Source organism: Prosopis cineraria, unplaced genomic scaffold (genome assembly GCF_029017545.1).
Source record: "Prosopis cineraria cultivar Desert tree isolate PC_DT_omini unplaced genomic scaffold, ASM2901754v1 PC5, whole genome shotgun sequence".
Classification (NCBI taxonomy): domain Eukaryota; kingdom Viridiplantae; phylum Streptophyta; class Magnoliopsida; order Fabales; family Fabaceae; genus Prosopis; species Prosopis cineraria.
This window is the reverse complement of record NW_026555336.1, coordinates 8,924,459-8,938,123: the sequence shown is the minus strand read 5'-3', so window position 1 is coordinate 8,938,123 and position 13,665 is coordinate 8,924,459. Positions and strand designations below refer to the sequence as shown.

The 13,665-nt window shown below is 29.5% G+C and overlaps 1 protein-coding gene across 3 annotated transcripts; it reads right to left on the bottom strand.

The window, feature by feature from the left end:
- Positions 1-1,424: 1,424 nt before the first annotated feature.
- LOC129311672 (probable leucine-rich repeat receptor-like protein kinase At5g63930) lies at positions 1,425-5,914 on the bottom strand. Of its 3 annotated transcripts, none has more exons than XM_054954067.1 (6): positions 5,778-5,914; positions 5,563-5,630; positions 5,036-5,476; positions 4,108-4,368; positions 3,138-4,010; positions 1,425-2,024 (listed from the first exon to the last, which is right to left on the bottom strand). In XM_054954067.1, the coding sequence occupies exons 1-6, from the start codon at positions 5,825-5,827 to the stop codon at positions 1,537-1,539; spliced, it is 2,181 nt and encodes a 726-aa protein (XP_054810042.1). In that variant the 5' UTR covers positions 5,828-5,914; the 3' UTR covers positions 1,425-1,536. The 3 variants fall into 3 exon arrangements, with proteins under 3 accessions (XP_054810042.1, XP_054810044.1, XP_054810043.1); XM_054954069.1 differs by having other exon boundaries at positions 5,036-5,471; positions 5,509-5,630; positions 5,778-5,850; XM_054954068.1 differs by lacking the exon at positions 5,778-5,914 and having other exon boundaries at positions 5,036-5,471; positions 5,509-5,698.
- Positions 5,915-13,665: the final 7,751 nt, after the last annotated feature.

The window sequence follows — 13,665 nt, the reverse complement described above, 5'->3', positions numbered from 1 at the left end:
ATAAGGATGATATGATTATCTATATGCATTTATATGACATGTCACGTGATTAAATTATAGCAAGTCACCTTAATATATCGGGTCATCATCACATGTTTGTATGTCTTGTGACAATGTACCTCATGCTTGAAATGGAAATGAGTTAATTGAGAAATGATAAATTGTGATTCATGTATTAGTGCATGCTTTGAGAAAATCTATTTCAAACTCATGTGTTTATTCAATTGATATACAATTGTATAAGGTAGGCTTACTTTAGTTACTGAGTGGCTAAACTCACCCCTCTTCTTTAACATTTTATAGGCTCTAGCTCTAGTATAGAGAAGGAAAAAGCTCCAAAAGCTTAGGAATCTTGGTATTTCTAGTATAATGCCTCTAGGATTTATTTATTTTATTTAATATACTTAATATTGTCAATTTAAGATGTATTTTATTTACACTTGCACCATATAGTTATCTGTGATGTCTAGTTTGTATTTTAAGCCTTGAGATGTTGTCTATAATAAACTGTAAAAGTTGATAGGGCCAAAATACTTGTACAAGTGTATAAATATTCATTTGATTACAATGGTGAATGTTATTTTGAAATGAAATGCTAAAACCTCCATATTCAAGGGATTGAGGAGTAAACTTTTGATATGATAGTGTATATGTGCATATGGTATGTTGTACAAGTAATCATAAATCCAATAAATATGGTCTTAGTGTTAGGAATGATTTTTAGTACTTGTTTAGAGTTTTGGACACCCTCTTTATTGTGAAAGTTGAGAAAAGTAGTGAAAATATGTTTAGATATCCAACTTCTTGGTGTTACTTGTTTTGGAAGTGAAACCATGCCATCAACTAGTTTTGAAAAAAGCTTTGCTTAGACACCTAAACCATCTCATTCAAACATCAAATGAAAAATTAGAGCACATAGAAAGTTGTTTGGATTCTGCTATCAAATGATAACAAAATTTGTTGTCATGAGCGTGCAACACACAGCGACACATCGCATAGAGAGTGACAAACCGTGACGTAGATTGCATGAGCCGTGACACATTACTCTGTTTTTAGCAACATGAGATTTTTTAACTGTTTTTAACTTCTTTCACTCCTCTAAAATATTCCATGCTTCCGTACCATGATTTTACTCTAATTAGAAGATAATGAATGGTTTCCAAAGTATTATAAACTAAAAAAACTTGGGATATCATTTTCTTAGATTATAAACTTGGTAATCTCTTTATGGTTAGTCTCTAGATTATCATGAATTATGGTTTTAATTCTGACTAGATAAGGTAGATTTTACAAAGAAATTATTGCTAATACTAAAAATCACTATGCTTGTCTTTATGAAGTTTATGAAGCTCTTGCTTTTGAATATCAGATGGCAATGACTGCTTGGTCTTCTATATGAAGCTTGCTTTTGAAATCAATGTTCATGATGTAGATGCTAAGCCATGGGTATTAAACAAGGGAATTCCATTTAACTTTACATTTATTTGGAAGATGTTTCAACGTCTCTTACTTCCCCTAGTAAGCAATATATATGGATCAAGAAGCATGTTGTGCAGGAAATCCATTCAGCTCCTGAATCACTTCCACCATGGTTGGCCTCTGATCAGGAAGCTCATGAGTACACATCACTGCCAACCTGGCAAGCATTGCTGCTTCAGATTTAGTAAATCGTCCCTTGAGATTCGTGTCAACAAAATCTTCAAATCTGAAAGACTCAACAGCCATCCTGATTGAACTACCCACAACAGTTTTCCCAGAAACTACTTGAAGAATTATAACCCCAAATGCATATATGTCACTTTTCTCAGTGAATCTCCCAGTGGTAATGTACTCAGGAGCTAGGTATCCCATGGCTGCACTTACTTTCAGAGCTGAGAAAACAGCATCGTCTGCAAGAAGCTTTGGGAGGCCAGCATCCATGATCAAGGGGTTGAATTGAAGGTCAAGGACAACCTTTTCAACTGATATATTTTGGTGTATTATTGTGGGATTGTTTGTTTCATTACTGTGTAGATATCCAATACCTGATCGAAAGGGAATAAGCAAAATCAAACAGAGTCATGGCATAGACATCATCTAAAGTGGAATCTGATGCAGAATTAGATACAAGTTTATAAAGAAAATGTATCTATGAGGCGGACTGCATTTCTTTTTTTTTTTTCCATGGATAGATTTTCAGCCGAAGATAAAGTAAAAAACATGTGATGCAATCATTACCTTTGAAATTCATCACTTTTTATATCGTAAAGATCCACTCCACTATAAAAGCATTGGTTACATTGACTTGTTAAATTATTAAAAAAAGGAAGATCTTACGTTGATATTCAATATGATTAAAGTAAGCTTCACGTTAGAAGTGAATGGATTTAATATCTTTAGATTTTAGACAAAAGTATGGCCTTAAGCCCACGTGTATAACATGGTGTCAAAACTCTATGAACAAAGGGCTTATTTAATTCTGTATTCTATTAATTATGTTTTTGAAACAATTATGTAAAGTAAATTTTTAGAACAAGTTTTGAAACAAAAAATTAAAAAACTTGTTTGAATCATTCTTTCGAAAACCATATCTAAAGCGGTGAAATGAAAGGTGAAAGAATTATTTATTTTATTAATATAATTGTCATTAATAAAAATATAATGCTTTCTATCTTTTCTCTAGTTTTGCAAGACAAAAAGTAACAAAATATCATTACAAAAAATTTAGATTTTTAGTTTTTTCAGAACAACTTTTAACTTTAAAAGAAAAAAGAAACAGAAAAAACATTTTCAAACAAGTTTTAAATTTTATTTTTATTTTTAAAAACAAAAAACTGTTCTGAAATCAGGTAATCAAATCGACCAAAGTTTCTTTTGTCCTTTAGACTTTCGAAATTTTGGTCCTAACACCATTTTTACTGGACTAATTTTTTTATTAAAAAAAATACGGTCATCAAATCCTAATTTTATAGTTCAAGTTATATAAACATGCTACCAACGAATAATTATTATATTTAACAAATTTCTGGTATTCAGCTTGCAACTGAATAAATGATAATGCACGTTGTAATCCGTTTGCAGATAGGACATTGCATGGGGAAAAACAATGTTCTGTACCATGCAATGCTTAGAGAATAATGGTAGTCAGAAATGCTAACCTTTTGCGATGCCCTTGATGATAGAAACCCTCTTGGACCAGTCAAGAACATGACCACTTCCATCTTCCGCGTCAAGGTATTGAGACAGGTCACCCTTAGGGGCAAAGTCATAGACAAGGAAACATTCACCTCTGCTTGCCGAGCAACAGAAACCTCTGAGCCTAACCAAGTTTTCATGTCTCAATGAAAGTACTAAGTTCAACCCATTTACAAACTCAGCTTCCTCAGTCTTGCAGCATGTCACATTAATGCTTCTTATAGCCACAAGGGAACCATCCCTGAGTATTCCTTTATAGACTGCTGATAATTTGCTCTTGCTTAATAAGTTAGCCTCAGAGAAGTACTGTGTAGCAGATTCAATCTCATCCACATTAAACCTATATCTGTTTAGATACTCATGGGATAATCTGGTCCCATTTTGGTCATCAGTCATCGGATCCCATCCATTATAGTAGTTAAGATTAACGAGTGGTGATAGACTTCTTTTGTACAATTCTTTAGGCGGATCAGGACTAAGTTTCCCTTCAGAAGATTCTGATGAATTTCTAATTCTTTGCTTTTGGCGGCGGTATCTGAGAAAAGTGAAAAGTCCAACGCATATGAACGTGATTATGATAGTTAAAACACTTGCTGCAATGAGTGCTTGAGGAAACATTCTTGATTTTGAGCAATGGGTCTGGCTACAATGCAAGTGAAAATTTGCAGGTTCGGGAAAGTCCTTTGGATGAAGACCTTCTGTTGCTGGATTTGAGATGTCAATCTGGCTAGGGTCTAAAGTTGGATCATTGCTGCAAGCTTTCAAAGTAGAAAACCCAAGTCCACATAAATCCAAGTTATTTGCGCCTTGGAATCCATCCCCCAATGTCTTCAAAGCTTCATTTAAGTTGAAAAACATCAATCAGTATGCATAGAAATAAACAGAAGGCATTTAATCAGGTGAAGTTACAAGTGCAGAGGGATTGAGGCATACCAGAAGGAACTCTTCCTGATAGAGAATTGTTTCGGATATCAAGATCTCGTAAATTTGCAAGATCAGCAAGTGTTGCAGGGATTGAACCATTCAGGTTGTTAAAGCTCAAATTTAGCAACCTTAGCTTCTCCAAATTCCCCAAGCTAAGAGGAATTTTACCAGTTAATTTGTTGCATTGCAAATCTAGGACTGTAAGCTGCTTCAATGAGCCCATCTCATTCGGTATAGCTCCCACGAGCTGGTTATATCCTAACTGCAGCACTAAAGATCATCCAGACCGATTGAACTAGGATTAGCATACAGAGCACAAACCAAAGCGCACAATTTTTAAACTGATTGTCCAATTGATGGCCCTCCACTTCAAACTAACAATACTAGACTTGATGTAAGGTTCACGGAACGTAGACATCTAAGACTTCCCAATATCATTATGTGTAATTCAGGAGCACACAGTAACACTGATTAAAACTCTCAAGTACATCAACCACTTTTTCTCTTCAATGCACAATTCCCTGGACTATAAGGGATCAAATGGGATCAAATAAACCATACATAAATTGAAACCTGGAATAAATCCATATCAGGTACCTATAGTCACTGGAAATTGATGTACAGAACAAAGTCGAGTTGTTGTGTGAAATTGCCTGGATTCGAACTCGTGGCTTGACATGTGAAAACAAAACAGTTTCACCACAAATCCACAAGTTCAATAGGCATACAGAACAAGTTATCGCAGTTATTAGTTGCAAACATCAAAATTCTCTTTCTTAAGGTCTCCAATTTAACGAAGCTCTGTGGAGATCAGGATTGAATAATAAGGTTTTTTCCTTCATCATCCACCCTTCATTTCAGTGATAAAGATACATATAATCTATATACAATATGCATGATCTGTGTCAACAGGACTATACATGTACAATATACTAACCTTGGAGATTAGGCATGTTGCCGAGCTCAGGAGGGATGTTTCCAGTTAGATTATTGAAGTCGAGATAGAGTTCACCCAAATCAGTGAGATTTGAAATCTCTCTGGGGATCTCCCTTGAGAGATTGTTGTAGTGCAGGAATAAACCAGACAAACATTTGAGTTCAGCCACTGCTGGAGATAGCCATCCCGAGAGCTCCTTTCCCTGCAATGAAATGTTGGCCACTTTCCTGTGTTCATTGCATAAGATCCCTTGAAACGAACCACTACATGGATCACCACCACTGGTCCAAGAACCAAGGACCTTGCCCTCTGGATCCAGAGACGACTTCAACTCCATCAAAGCTCTGAGTTCCTCATTTCCTCGAACAAATTGCAGGCAAGGAAATGCAAGCGAGAGAAGAAACAGAGGAAGAAGGAATTGAACAGAATCCATTTCTGATTCTGGTGCAAAAAGAATTTACTTCAGCCTCTTCAAGCAGAAGATAAAACAATGACAGCCATATCAGAGTATGTATCCCAGATTCTACCTCTGAACTTGTTGGTCACCACACAGTATGACTTTCGTTGTCGTTGTTCTTTGAATTTTCTTTGGTTCCTGAATGAGAAATAGGACAGAACCATCATGAGAGATGGAGCAACATGAATTTAATTTAACATTATGGGTTGGTGGCAGACAGAGAGGTTCATATTCATACTACACATATCTGAACAGGTTTTAGGGGGGAAAAGGATTTAGATTTACCGCATGGAAGTAACACGAACGCATTGTTTGGCATTTATCATAAGTCCCATTTCCTTATGTAGAGCTTCTTACTTCATCTTTCACCACTCCCAAACAAATCATAAGACAATCGGAGTCGGAGGGGATGGCTGCCACTAGCTGGAAACATATTTAATCCTAAACTTAAAAGACTCAATAGTGATTTGTGTCCCTTGGACCTACCACGTTTGACTCTCTGATACAGTTCGTTTTTTTTAATGTCAAAAATCAAATTTCAAGTGGAAGCTGTTACAATGCTCTCCGTTCCATGACTCGCAGTTCTACAGCTCCACTGTTAGACTAACATGCATTACAGAACGTCTGCATCATCCAAATGTGAACGGAGCATAGAATGATTGACTATCAAGTACAATCTGCCCGCTTTATAAGTCATGATGAAATTATTTTATTTTAAATTAAAATTTTTAAATTACTTTTAAAAAGTAAGAGAGAGATAAACAATGTTTGAGATTTCACTTACTTTTAATTTTTTATATTTTTATTATATTAATATTGATGAGATTAGTAAAATAATTTATAAATAGGACTGAAAAAGTATTAACACACACATGTAGACTATAGCATATGGCATTAGTAATTACTCCATGTTATAAAAAAATAGTTAAAACCTTAATCTTTTATAAAAAATTTATAAATTTTCAATTATACTGTCATTAAATATTTTGTATAAAGTTCATTAATAATTTAAATGCATCATTTTTTAAAAAAATAAATAAAGTAGAGATATAATGTAAAAAATAATTATGAAAACTACTTAATGTTCTATATTTTGGACCAAACATTGTTTCTAAAAGTCTTTTATATTGTAGTTTAAATGGTGTATATCATTGATCATTTCAAGGATAAAAGAGTAATTTTATCATTAAATTATAGGTCTAGAAACATATGAAATTAAAAAGTTTTTTTTATTTTACAATTTTATCCTTCAACATTTAAAATTGTCATACTGGCCCTTCTCCTTAATTATAAGGAAATGGCATATTGCATTAAAGAAAAAGAAAAAAAAACATAATTTTGGATTCCTATAGTTTTTATTGGGCTTTGCTTTTAATCTTTATAGTTTTTTTTTCAGTGTTTTCAATCCTTATAATATAGAGACTAAAACTATTAAAAAATAGAAACTATAAGGGCCTAAAAAACAAAGCTCACTAATCTTTTTAAAATTATAAGAAATAAAAATATTAAAAAAAACTAAAATGACTAAAAACAAAATCGGATGAAATTATAAAGATCAAATATTATGTTAAGAAAAAAAAGGATCTCATATGCTTAGTTCAAGGATAAAATTATCAGTTTACCTTTATTTTAATGAGTAGAAAGCAAGTAAAATTATCTTCTAGAAAAAGGAAGGAGAAAACGTAGGAACTTTGGAGATCCTTTGAACTTTCTCGTTGGGATGAGAGCATAGGAGCAAATTGCGGAGGCACAGTGAGAAAAAGAAGATCTACAAAGAACTCATAACCCAAGAGGCAGGTTCATGCAAATTGGACAATATTTAAATATTAGTTTGCAAACAATGCAGGTATAACTGTATTGGACCAGTCAATTATCTTGACCAACAATTTAATCATTGATATAATATACACACACTATATTAAAAAAATCATTCAAACTTTCTAGTAAGTGCGTGTGGGGGATCATTAATTTAATGTTTAATTTGAAGAACATACCTTCCTTCCGACCTAACTTGGGCACTGCTACTCACGCAGAACATCGCTGGCGTGAGGCTCCCACATGGTTTGACTTTATCTATGGCCCTAATTTAAAAAATTATACAAATCAGAATATTTAATATTTAAATTTTTATTAAAAAAAATTATTCACATTTAATATTCAATAATATCTTAAGTAAGATTATCTCTGATAATAGGGTACTTATGAGTAACAAAAAAAATATTAGAAAATTATATAAGAGGATAACCTCTAAATGAAATTTCTGCCTGTCTTTTCTCTTAAAAAATTCGTACACTCATAATTTTTTTTAAAAAAAAGTATTCTTCATGAAATATTTGTTTTCCTCCTAGTGGCGATAACAAGAATATTATACCACAAAAAAGACAGAACATTGGCATTTTGTTCATGATGTAATCCTTTGTGGAGGCTTCTGTATCCACGTACATGAAAAAAAAATACAAAAAATTAAAAAATGTACTTGTTGTCCGATTAAAATAGTAAAAGGTGGGCCTCCAATCCTTTATTTAAAAAAAAAAGTTTCATTCTAGAATAATTTGATAATTTTACTCCCTCTGTGTGTTCTTGATATAAAAATTTAAACCAACTTCATGTTTATTAAAAAATACTCTCTCCATTAAAAACTATAAGACATTTTTTAAAGAGTTAGATGTTTAAAAATGTAAGACATTTTAAATTTTTTAAAGTGTAATCATTATTTTTTTTTTAAGTGCCCGTCTTAATGAATAACTTTATATTTATTGTAGAGTTTTTAATAAGAATAAATATAAAAAGAAAGGGTTAGTTTGAAAGTAAGTAATTATTTTATTGAAAGGTAAAATTTGATTAAAAATGTCTTATATTTTTAATGGAAGGGAGTCATAGTTATACCTGTAAGTTGTAGAAAAACAATGTAAATTTTCAATTTAACCTTTTTTTTGCAATGAATAACCATAATAAATTGAAGTTTAGGAATTCAATTCAAATGATAATAAATAAATAAATAAATAAATAAGGGTAGAATTGGAAAAAATTAATTACTTTAACTTTGTTTTATATTATGAATCAGAAAATGCTTTTAAAGTTTGCCTTATATAAAAAGGTAAATCATAGGAGATGACTAATTAAACAATTTTTAGGCAAACGCTTAGTTTTTCACAAAATCCCCTAATTTAGTATATACAACTACCTTGGATTTTTTTAATGCAAAAAATATATGTTTTTTATATTGCTTGCAATTATCCTCCTATTAAAAACAATCATATTTAAGATAAGGTCAAATACTAAATGTGATCTTGATGTAATTTAGAAAGGCATATCAGTTGTAGATCATGAGTTAATGGTTTATATTACTTTCATTAATGAGAAGAAGATTAAGGTTCATTTTTGCTTGTAAACTATTTTTGTGAAAGCACTTAGTGTCTTAAACTCTCATCATAATAATTTCACCCTTAAAATAATTAAATTATAGCAATGTTGCTCCTGACGTGAAATGAGCAAACATTGATAGTTAACTTTGCCAACTCAAAAGTAAGTTTGATTCAAATCATAATAATATTTTCCTTAAAATATTTAAATTGTAACAATGTTGCCCTTAATGTTAAGTCTAAATTAGAAAAGTTAACCATCAAAGTTTTCCCGTTTAACGTCAGAGACAACATTGCTATAATTGAATTATTTTAAGGGTGACATTATTATATTAAAAAGTTTAGGACATCGGGTGCTTCGACAAGAACAATTTAGAAATAAAAATGGATATCAATACACTAAAATACGATACTCCCTCCATCTCAAATTATGGGGAGATTTGATATCCCTAATTATAAAACACATTTACTAAAATAAGGTTTTATTAATAATACTTTTTAATATTACTTTTTCTATTGTATTTTCTCTCTTTAATATTTTTTCACAAATAAAGTGTTAAATGAATGGTGTTTTTAAAAGTTTATATTTTTTAAATAAAATTATAAAATATATTTAATAAGTTTTATTAATATGTGTAATTTTATCTATACTTGTCTTACAAAATTCGGATGGAGGGGCATCTTGGATTAATTACAACAGGAGTAGGTCAAATTAGTTTAATTGTTTTGTTGGGGGAAAAAAATAAATTAGTTTCAATGTTTGAAGTTTTAAAGTTAAATCCAGCCTCTTCAAGTTTGAAAAGTCTCTTGACTTCTTCCAATTTACTAACCAGCTTTGCATAGAAACTCCAAAAAAAAAAATTAAAAAATAACTAAAGTAAAATAAAATAAAATTCCAGTTATTAATTAAAATTGAGTGTAGCAAAAAGAGTTAACCTCTAACTATGTGGTGAATTAAAATTTAAATTACCATTAAAGGAAATAAAAGAAAGTTTACATTTAATGCTGACTAAAAAAAATAAAATATATGTGAGAAATCAAAAAAATAAAATAAAATTACAGATACTGTTCATAGCCTCGGATCCTGTTCATGGAATTAAATATGGGGCACCTAAAGCCGGCCTTTAAGAGAACCACCTACTCGTCATTATGAAGCATGAGAAATTAATTACACTGATTGCCATCCCGGACAATAAATATAATGCCCTAAGCATTACGCAACACAAGCACAAGATATGAATGTGTATGACAAATAAAAAATAATCATTATCTTCAAGCATGTGTGCGTACTATTCTACTTATATTAAGTTAGCTCTAACATATTTTTATTCGAATTAAAAAAATATTTTAAAATTTATTAATTCTATTTAAAAATTTAATAAATTTTTAATTTTACTGTTATTATATATATACACACAGTTTAATAATATTTTTTATCAATATTTAATGGAGGTAAAATGAAAACTTATAATTAAAAGGTTTAATGACTTGCCTTATAAATACAAACAAAAAAAAAATTCTTCTCCTTTCAACTTTATAGATAAAATCGAAGGGAGTATTTAATAATTAAATACCTAAACTTATATTGAAGGTGTACTACTCCAATTTTTAATGTAAGATGAAATTTGAAATTTTTTTAGTCTTAAATATCAGATAAAGTTAAAGTAATTAATATTTTTTTTAATTTTATTCTTGGTGTATTTATTATTATTTGAATTCTTAAATAATAATTTATTATAATCATTAATTATAAAAAGGAGTAAAATTGAAAAATTACATATTTTCTTACAATTTCAAAGGTATAACTAATATTTTTTAATAAACATGAAGTTTGTTGACTTAGTCTTATATTAAAGACTAGAGGGAGTTTATTTGTTGTACAATATTACTTCTCTAGCTCTATTTATAAGGAAGAAAGAAAGAAGGTTAATTTTGATCATATTTATAAGATATTTTATTATTTTTTATATTTATTGTTACCTCTATACTCTTATTAAATGTTAAAAATAATATTAAAAATATTTTTTGTTCTTATTAGGGGGGCAGAGGTGAAAATTAAATTTATTAATTTTGAAGACAAAATAAATAAAATTTAAATTTTTTTTAATTTTTATAAAATATGTTAAAAGTAATTTATAAATAGAATTTAAGAGAGTATTAAATTAGTTATTAGCATCTTTCAAGTAATTATTGATAATTCCGATCAAATGCTTAAAGAAATTCAAAAGATTGGGGAAGATATGTTAAGTAACATGCATATATATATATATATATATATTGGAGTTACTATACATGATACCAAAATTAGAGTCTATGTACGTAGAGCTCGCATGCCAAAAATAATTCTTTTATGTTATCAAAAAAATAAAAATAAAAATTCTTCCAGATGCCAAACGCATACTAAAAATATTAATAGAGGCCTAAACTAACGGAGTATTTTTTTTTTTTTTACCAGCCTAAACTAGTCATTGAATTGCAACTAATCTAGTCCCTTATATAAAGTGTTTTAGATATTTTTCAAGCTGATTAAAAAAATTATTTGGTTACTTTATTTGTTTAAAAATATTTTAATATTTTAATTATATTCTAATCAATTAAAGAAAATCATATCATGACTTGCTTTAATTACAAGAAAGTTATTAAAATTATAGAAGTAAAAAATGAACATCACTTAATATCAATGGTATGTAAAAATCACCCCCTCACATGGAAAAAAGAAATGCATAAATGGTGTAAAAATTACAATCCTGCACCCTTAGTTTTAAAATTTTGAACCCTCTAAACTTAATAAAAAATATTTGAGTTTAAAAATTTTTTAAATAAATTATATTTTAACTCAAATTTCATAAATTTAAACAAAAAAATTTATACTCATTAAACATATTAAAAAAATGGATCTAAGATTTTTTTATTTTAAAGTAAAATCCAAGCACAATAAATCAAGTTGTCCTTTTGGGTAATAATTTTCCCCCCTTTTCAAACTAAACTCTATCAACATTTTTAACACAATGCTCAGCATACTTTTTTAAATAAAAGTATAAATAATTTTACTTATGTTATTATATTTTTTTGCCCAATGCAATTATTTTTTAAAATTATTATATTATTTTTTAAATTATTAATTTTGAATTAAGTTGCCTTGCACTTTTTGATCTGAATCCTGACTCTGTCACTACTTAATATTATGAATAATGGTCATTTTTTAAAATAAGAAATTGAGAGTATATTATTGGAGATAATGAAAGAAATTAAAATTTGAATCAGAGTGCAACCATCATTTTCAATGCAGAGCACCGTAGCCAACAACACCTTTTTCCTCCACCATTAATGAAATAGTTGTTTACTGGAGAAATTGACTGGCGGTAACGAAAAGGTGTCTTTATTTTATTTTATTTTATTTTGACACTTTCTGCTTGAAAAAGTCATTTTGATGTTGAACAACACTATAGTGCTGTTGAAATTGAGGGCCACTCAATATATTTTATAAATTATAATAATCACAATCTCGCCACCATTCTCGATCGTCTAAATTTGATTCCCATTTTCTAAACTACTCAACATTATCACAATTCAAATTCCTTTCTATCTGTACGCCACTCACCACATGTTGCGATCTAATCAATACTTTTTTCTACTTTTTTTTTTATCAATGCAATTTTGATGGAGAATTTAGATTTGAATTTTAAATTTTTGAATTAGTTTTGGAGGGGTCAAGCTTTTTCTCTAAAAATAAAAGTTATGTTTGATAGCTAAAATACCCATAAGACAAATTAGAATTTTTTTTCATAAAATTAAAAGTTTGGATGCAATAGGTCGACTAGTTAAAATAAAATAAAAAATTACGGTAAAAGATTCAAAAATTATGAATAAAGAATCAGATTTTAGAATTTCTGTAATTTTTAAAATATTTTTTTATTATTTTTTAATCAACTAACAGTTAAAGTTAACTTTTATTAATAATAAAAATTATATTACATTATTTTTAAGAATTAAAAGAGAATATTATACAAAGCATGAATTTAAGATTCTTGACACTTCTAACTCAATTTACTCATTTACTCTTTTAACTTTTTAGGTCTTTATAGTAAATATTATCAGTTTTAGATTTGTCTCCCTGATTTTCCCATTTTTATAGTTGGAAGAGGATGGGCACAAACAGAACTGGTTTGAAAAGAAAAAAAATAATTTTTTATTTCTAATATTAAATTAATACTAACATGTGATGATTGGTTTTGTTTTATTGTGTGATAGTGATACTTATCTAACTGATCGCACTATTAATCATATGGTTGCAAACGAAAATTAAAGGACACCTTTGTGATTTTTTAAATCCATTTAATTTCAATTTTGAAATCCCAATTTTTCCCCCAATTTTTTTTAAAAAAGAAAAACTCTACCGTCACTGCTATCTTTTAAACTGAAATTATGCCACGTGAATATTATTTTTGTTATAATAGTAAAAGTAATATATCAAAACTTTGGCTTTATTCTTGATTCATTATTGACCTGAAAGGGATTAAATTTCTAAAGGACTAACTTCAAGAATTTTCCAACTTCCGTCCAGCAGATTCCTAGTTGAAAAGTAAGGATATAATTTTCAATTAATGATGTAATCAACGTTAAGAAGCCCAATCAAAGAACAAGATCTCTAGGGCCAGGCCCAAGATCAAGCCCAAGATATTTCCCTCCAAAAAGCGAAGTGAACTTCCCTTCGCCAAACTTGTCACGCTGCTAAAATCCACTCAGTCATGTATTCCATCAACATTTTTTCACTCAAATAATAACTTTTATTATTTTTTCTCCTCACGTTG

What these genes read in the sequence shown, in the direction of transcription:
- LOC129311672 (XM_054954067.1), bottom strand. Translation starts at nt 5,827, where the DNA reads ATGGGACTTATGATAAATGCCAAACAATGCGTTCGTGTTACTTCCATG. An exon ending in GGTGACCAACAAGTTCAGAG is followed by an intron (nt 5,477 to 5,562) that starts GTAGAATCTGGG and finishes TTTTTGCACCAG; the next exon opens with AATCAGAAATGGATTCTGTT. An exon ending in CAACATGCCTAATCTCCAAG is followed by an intron (nt 4,369 to 5,035) that starts GTTAGTATATTG and finishes GATGATCTTTAG; the next exon opens with TGCTGCAGTTAGGATATAAC.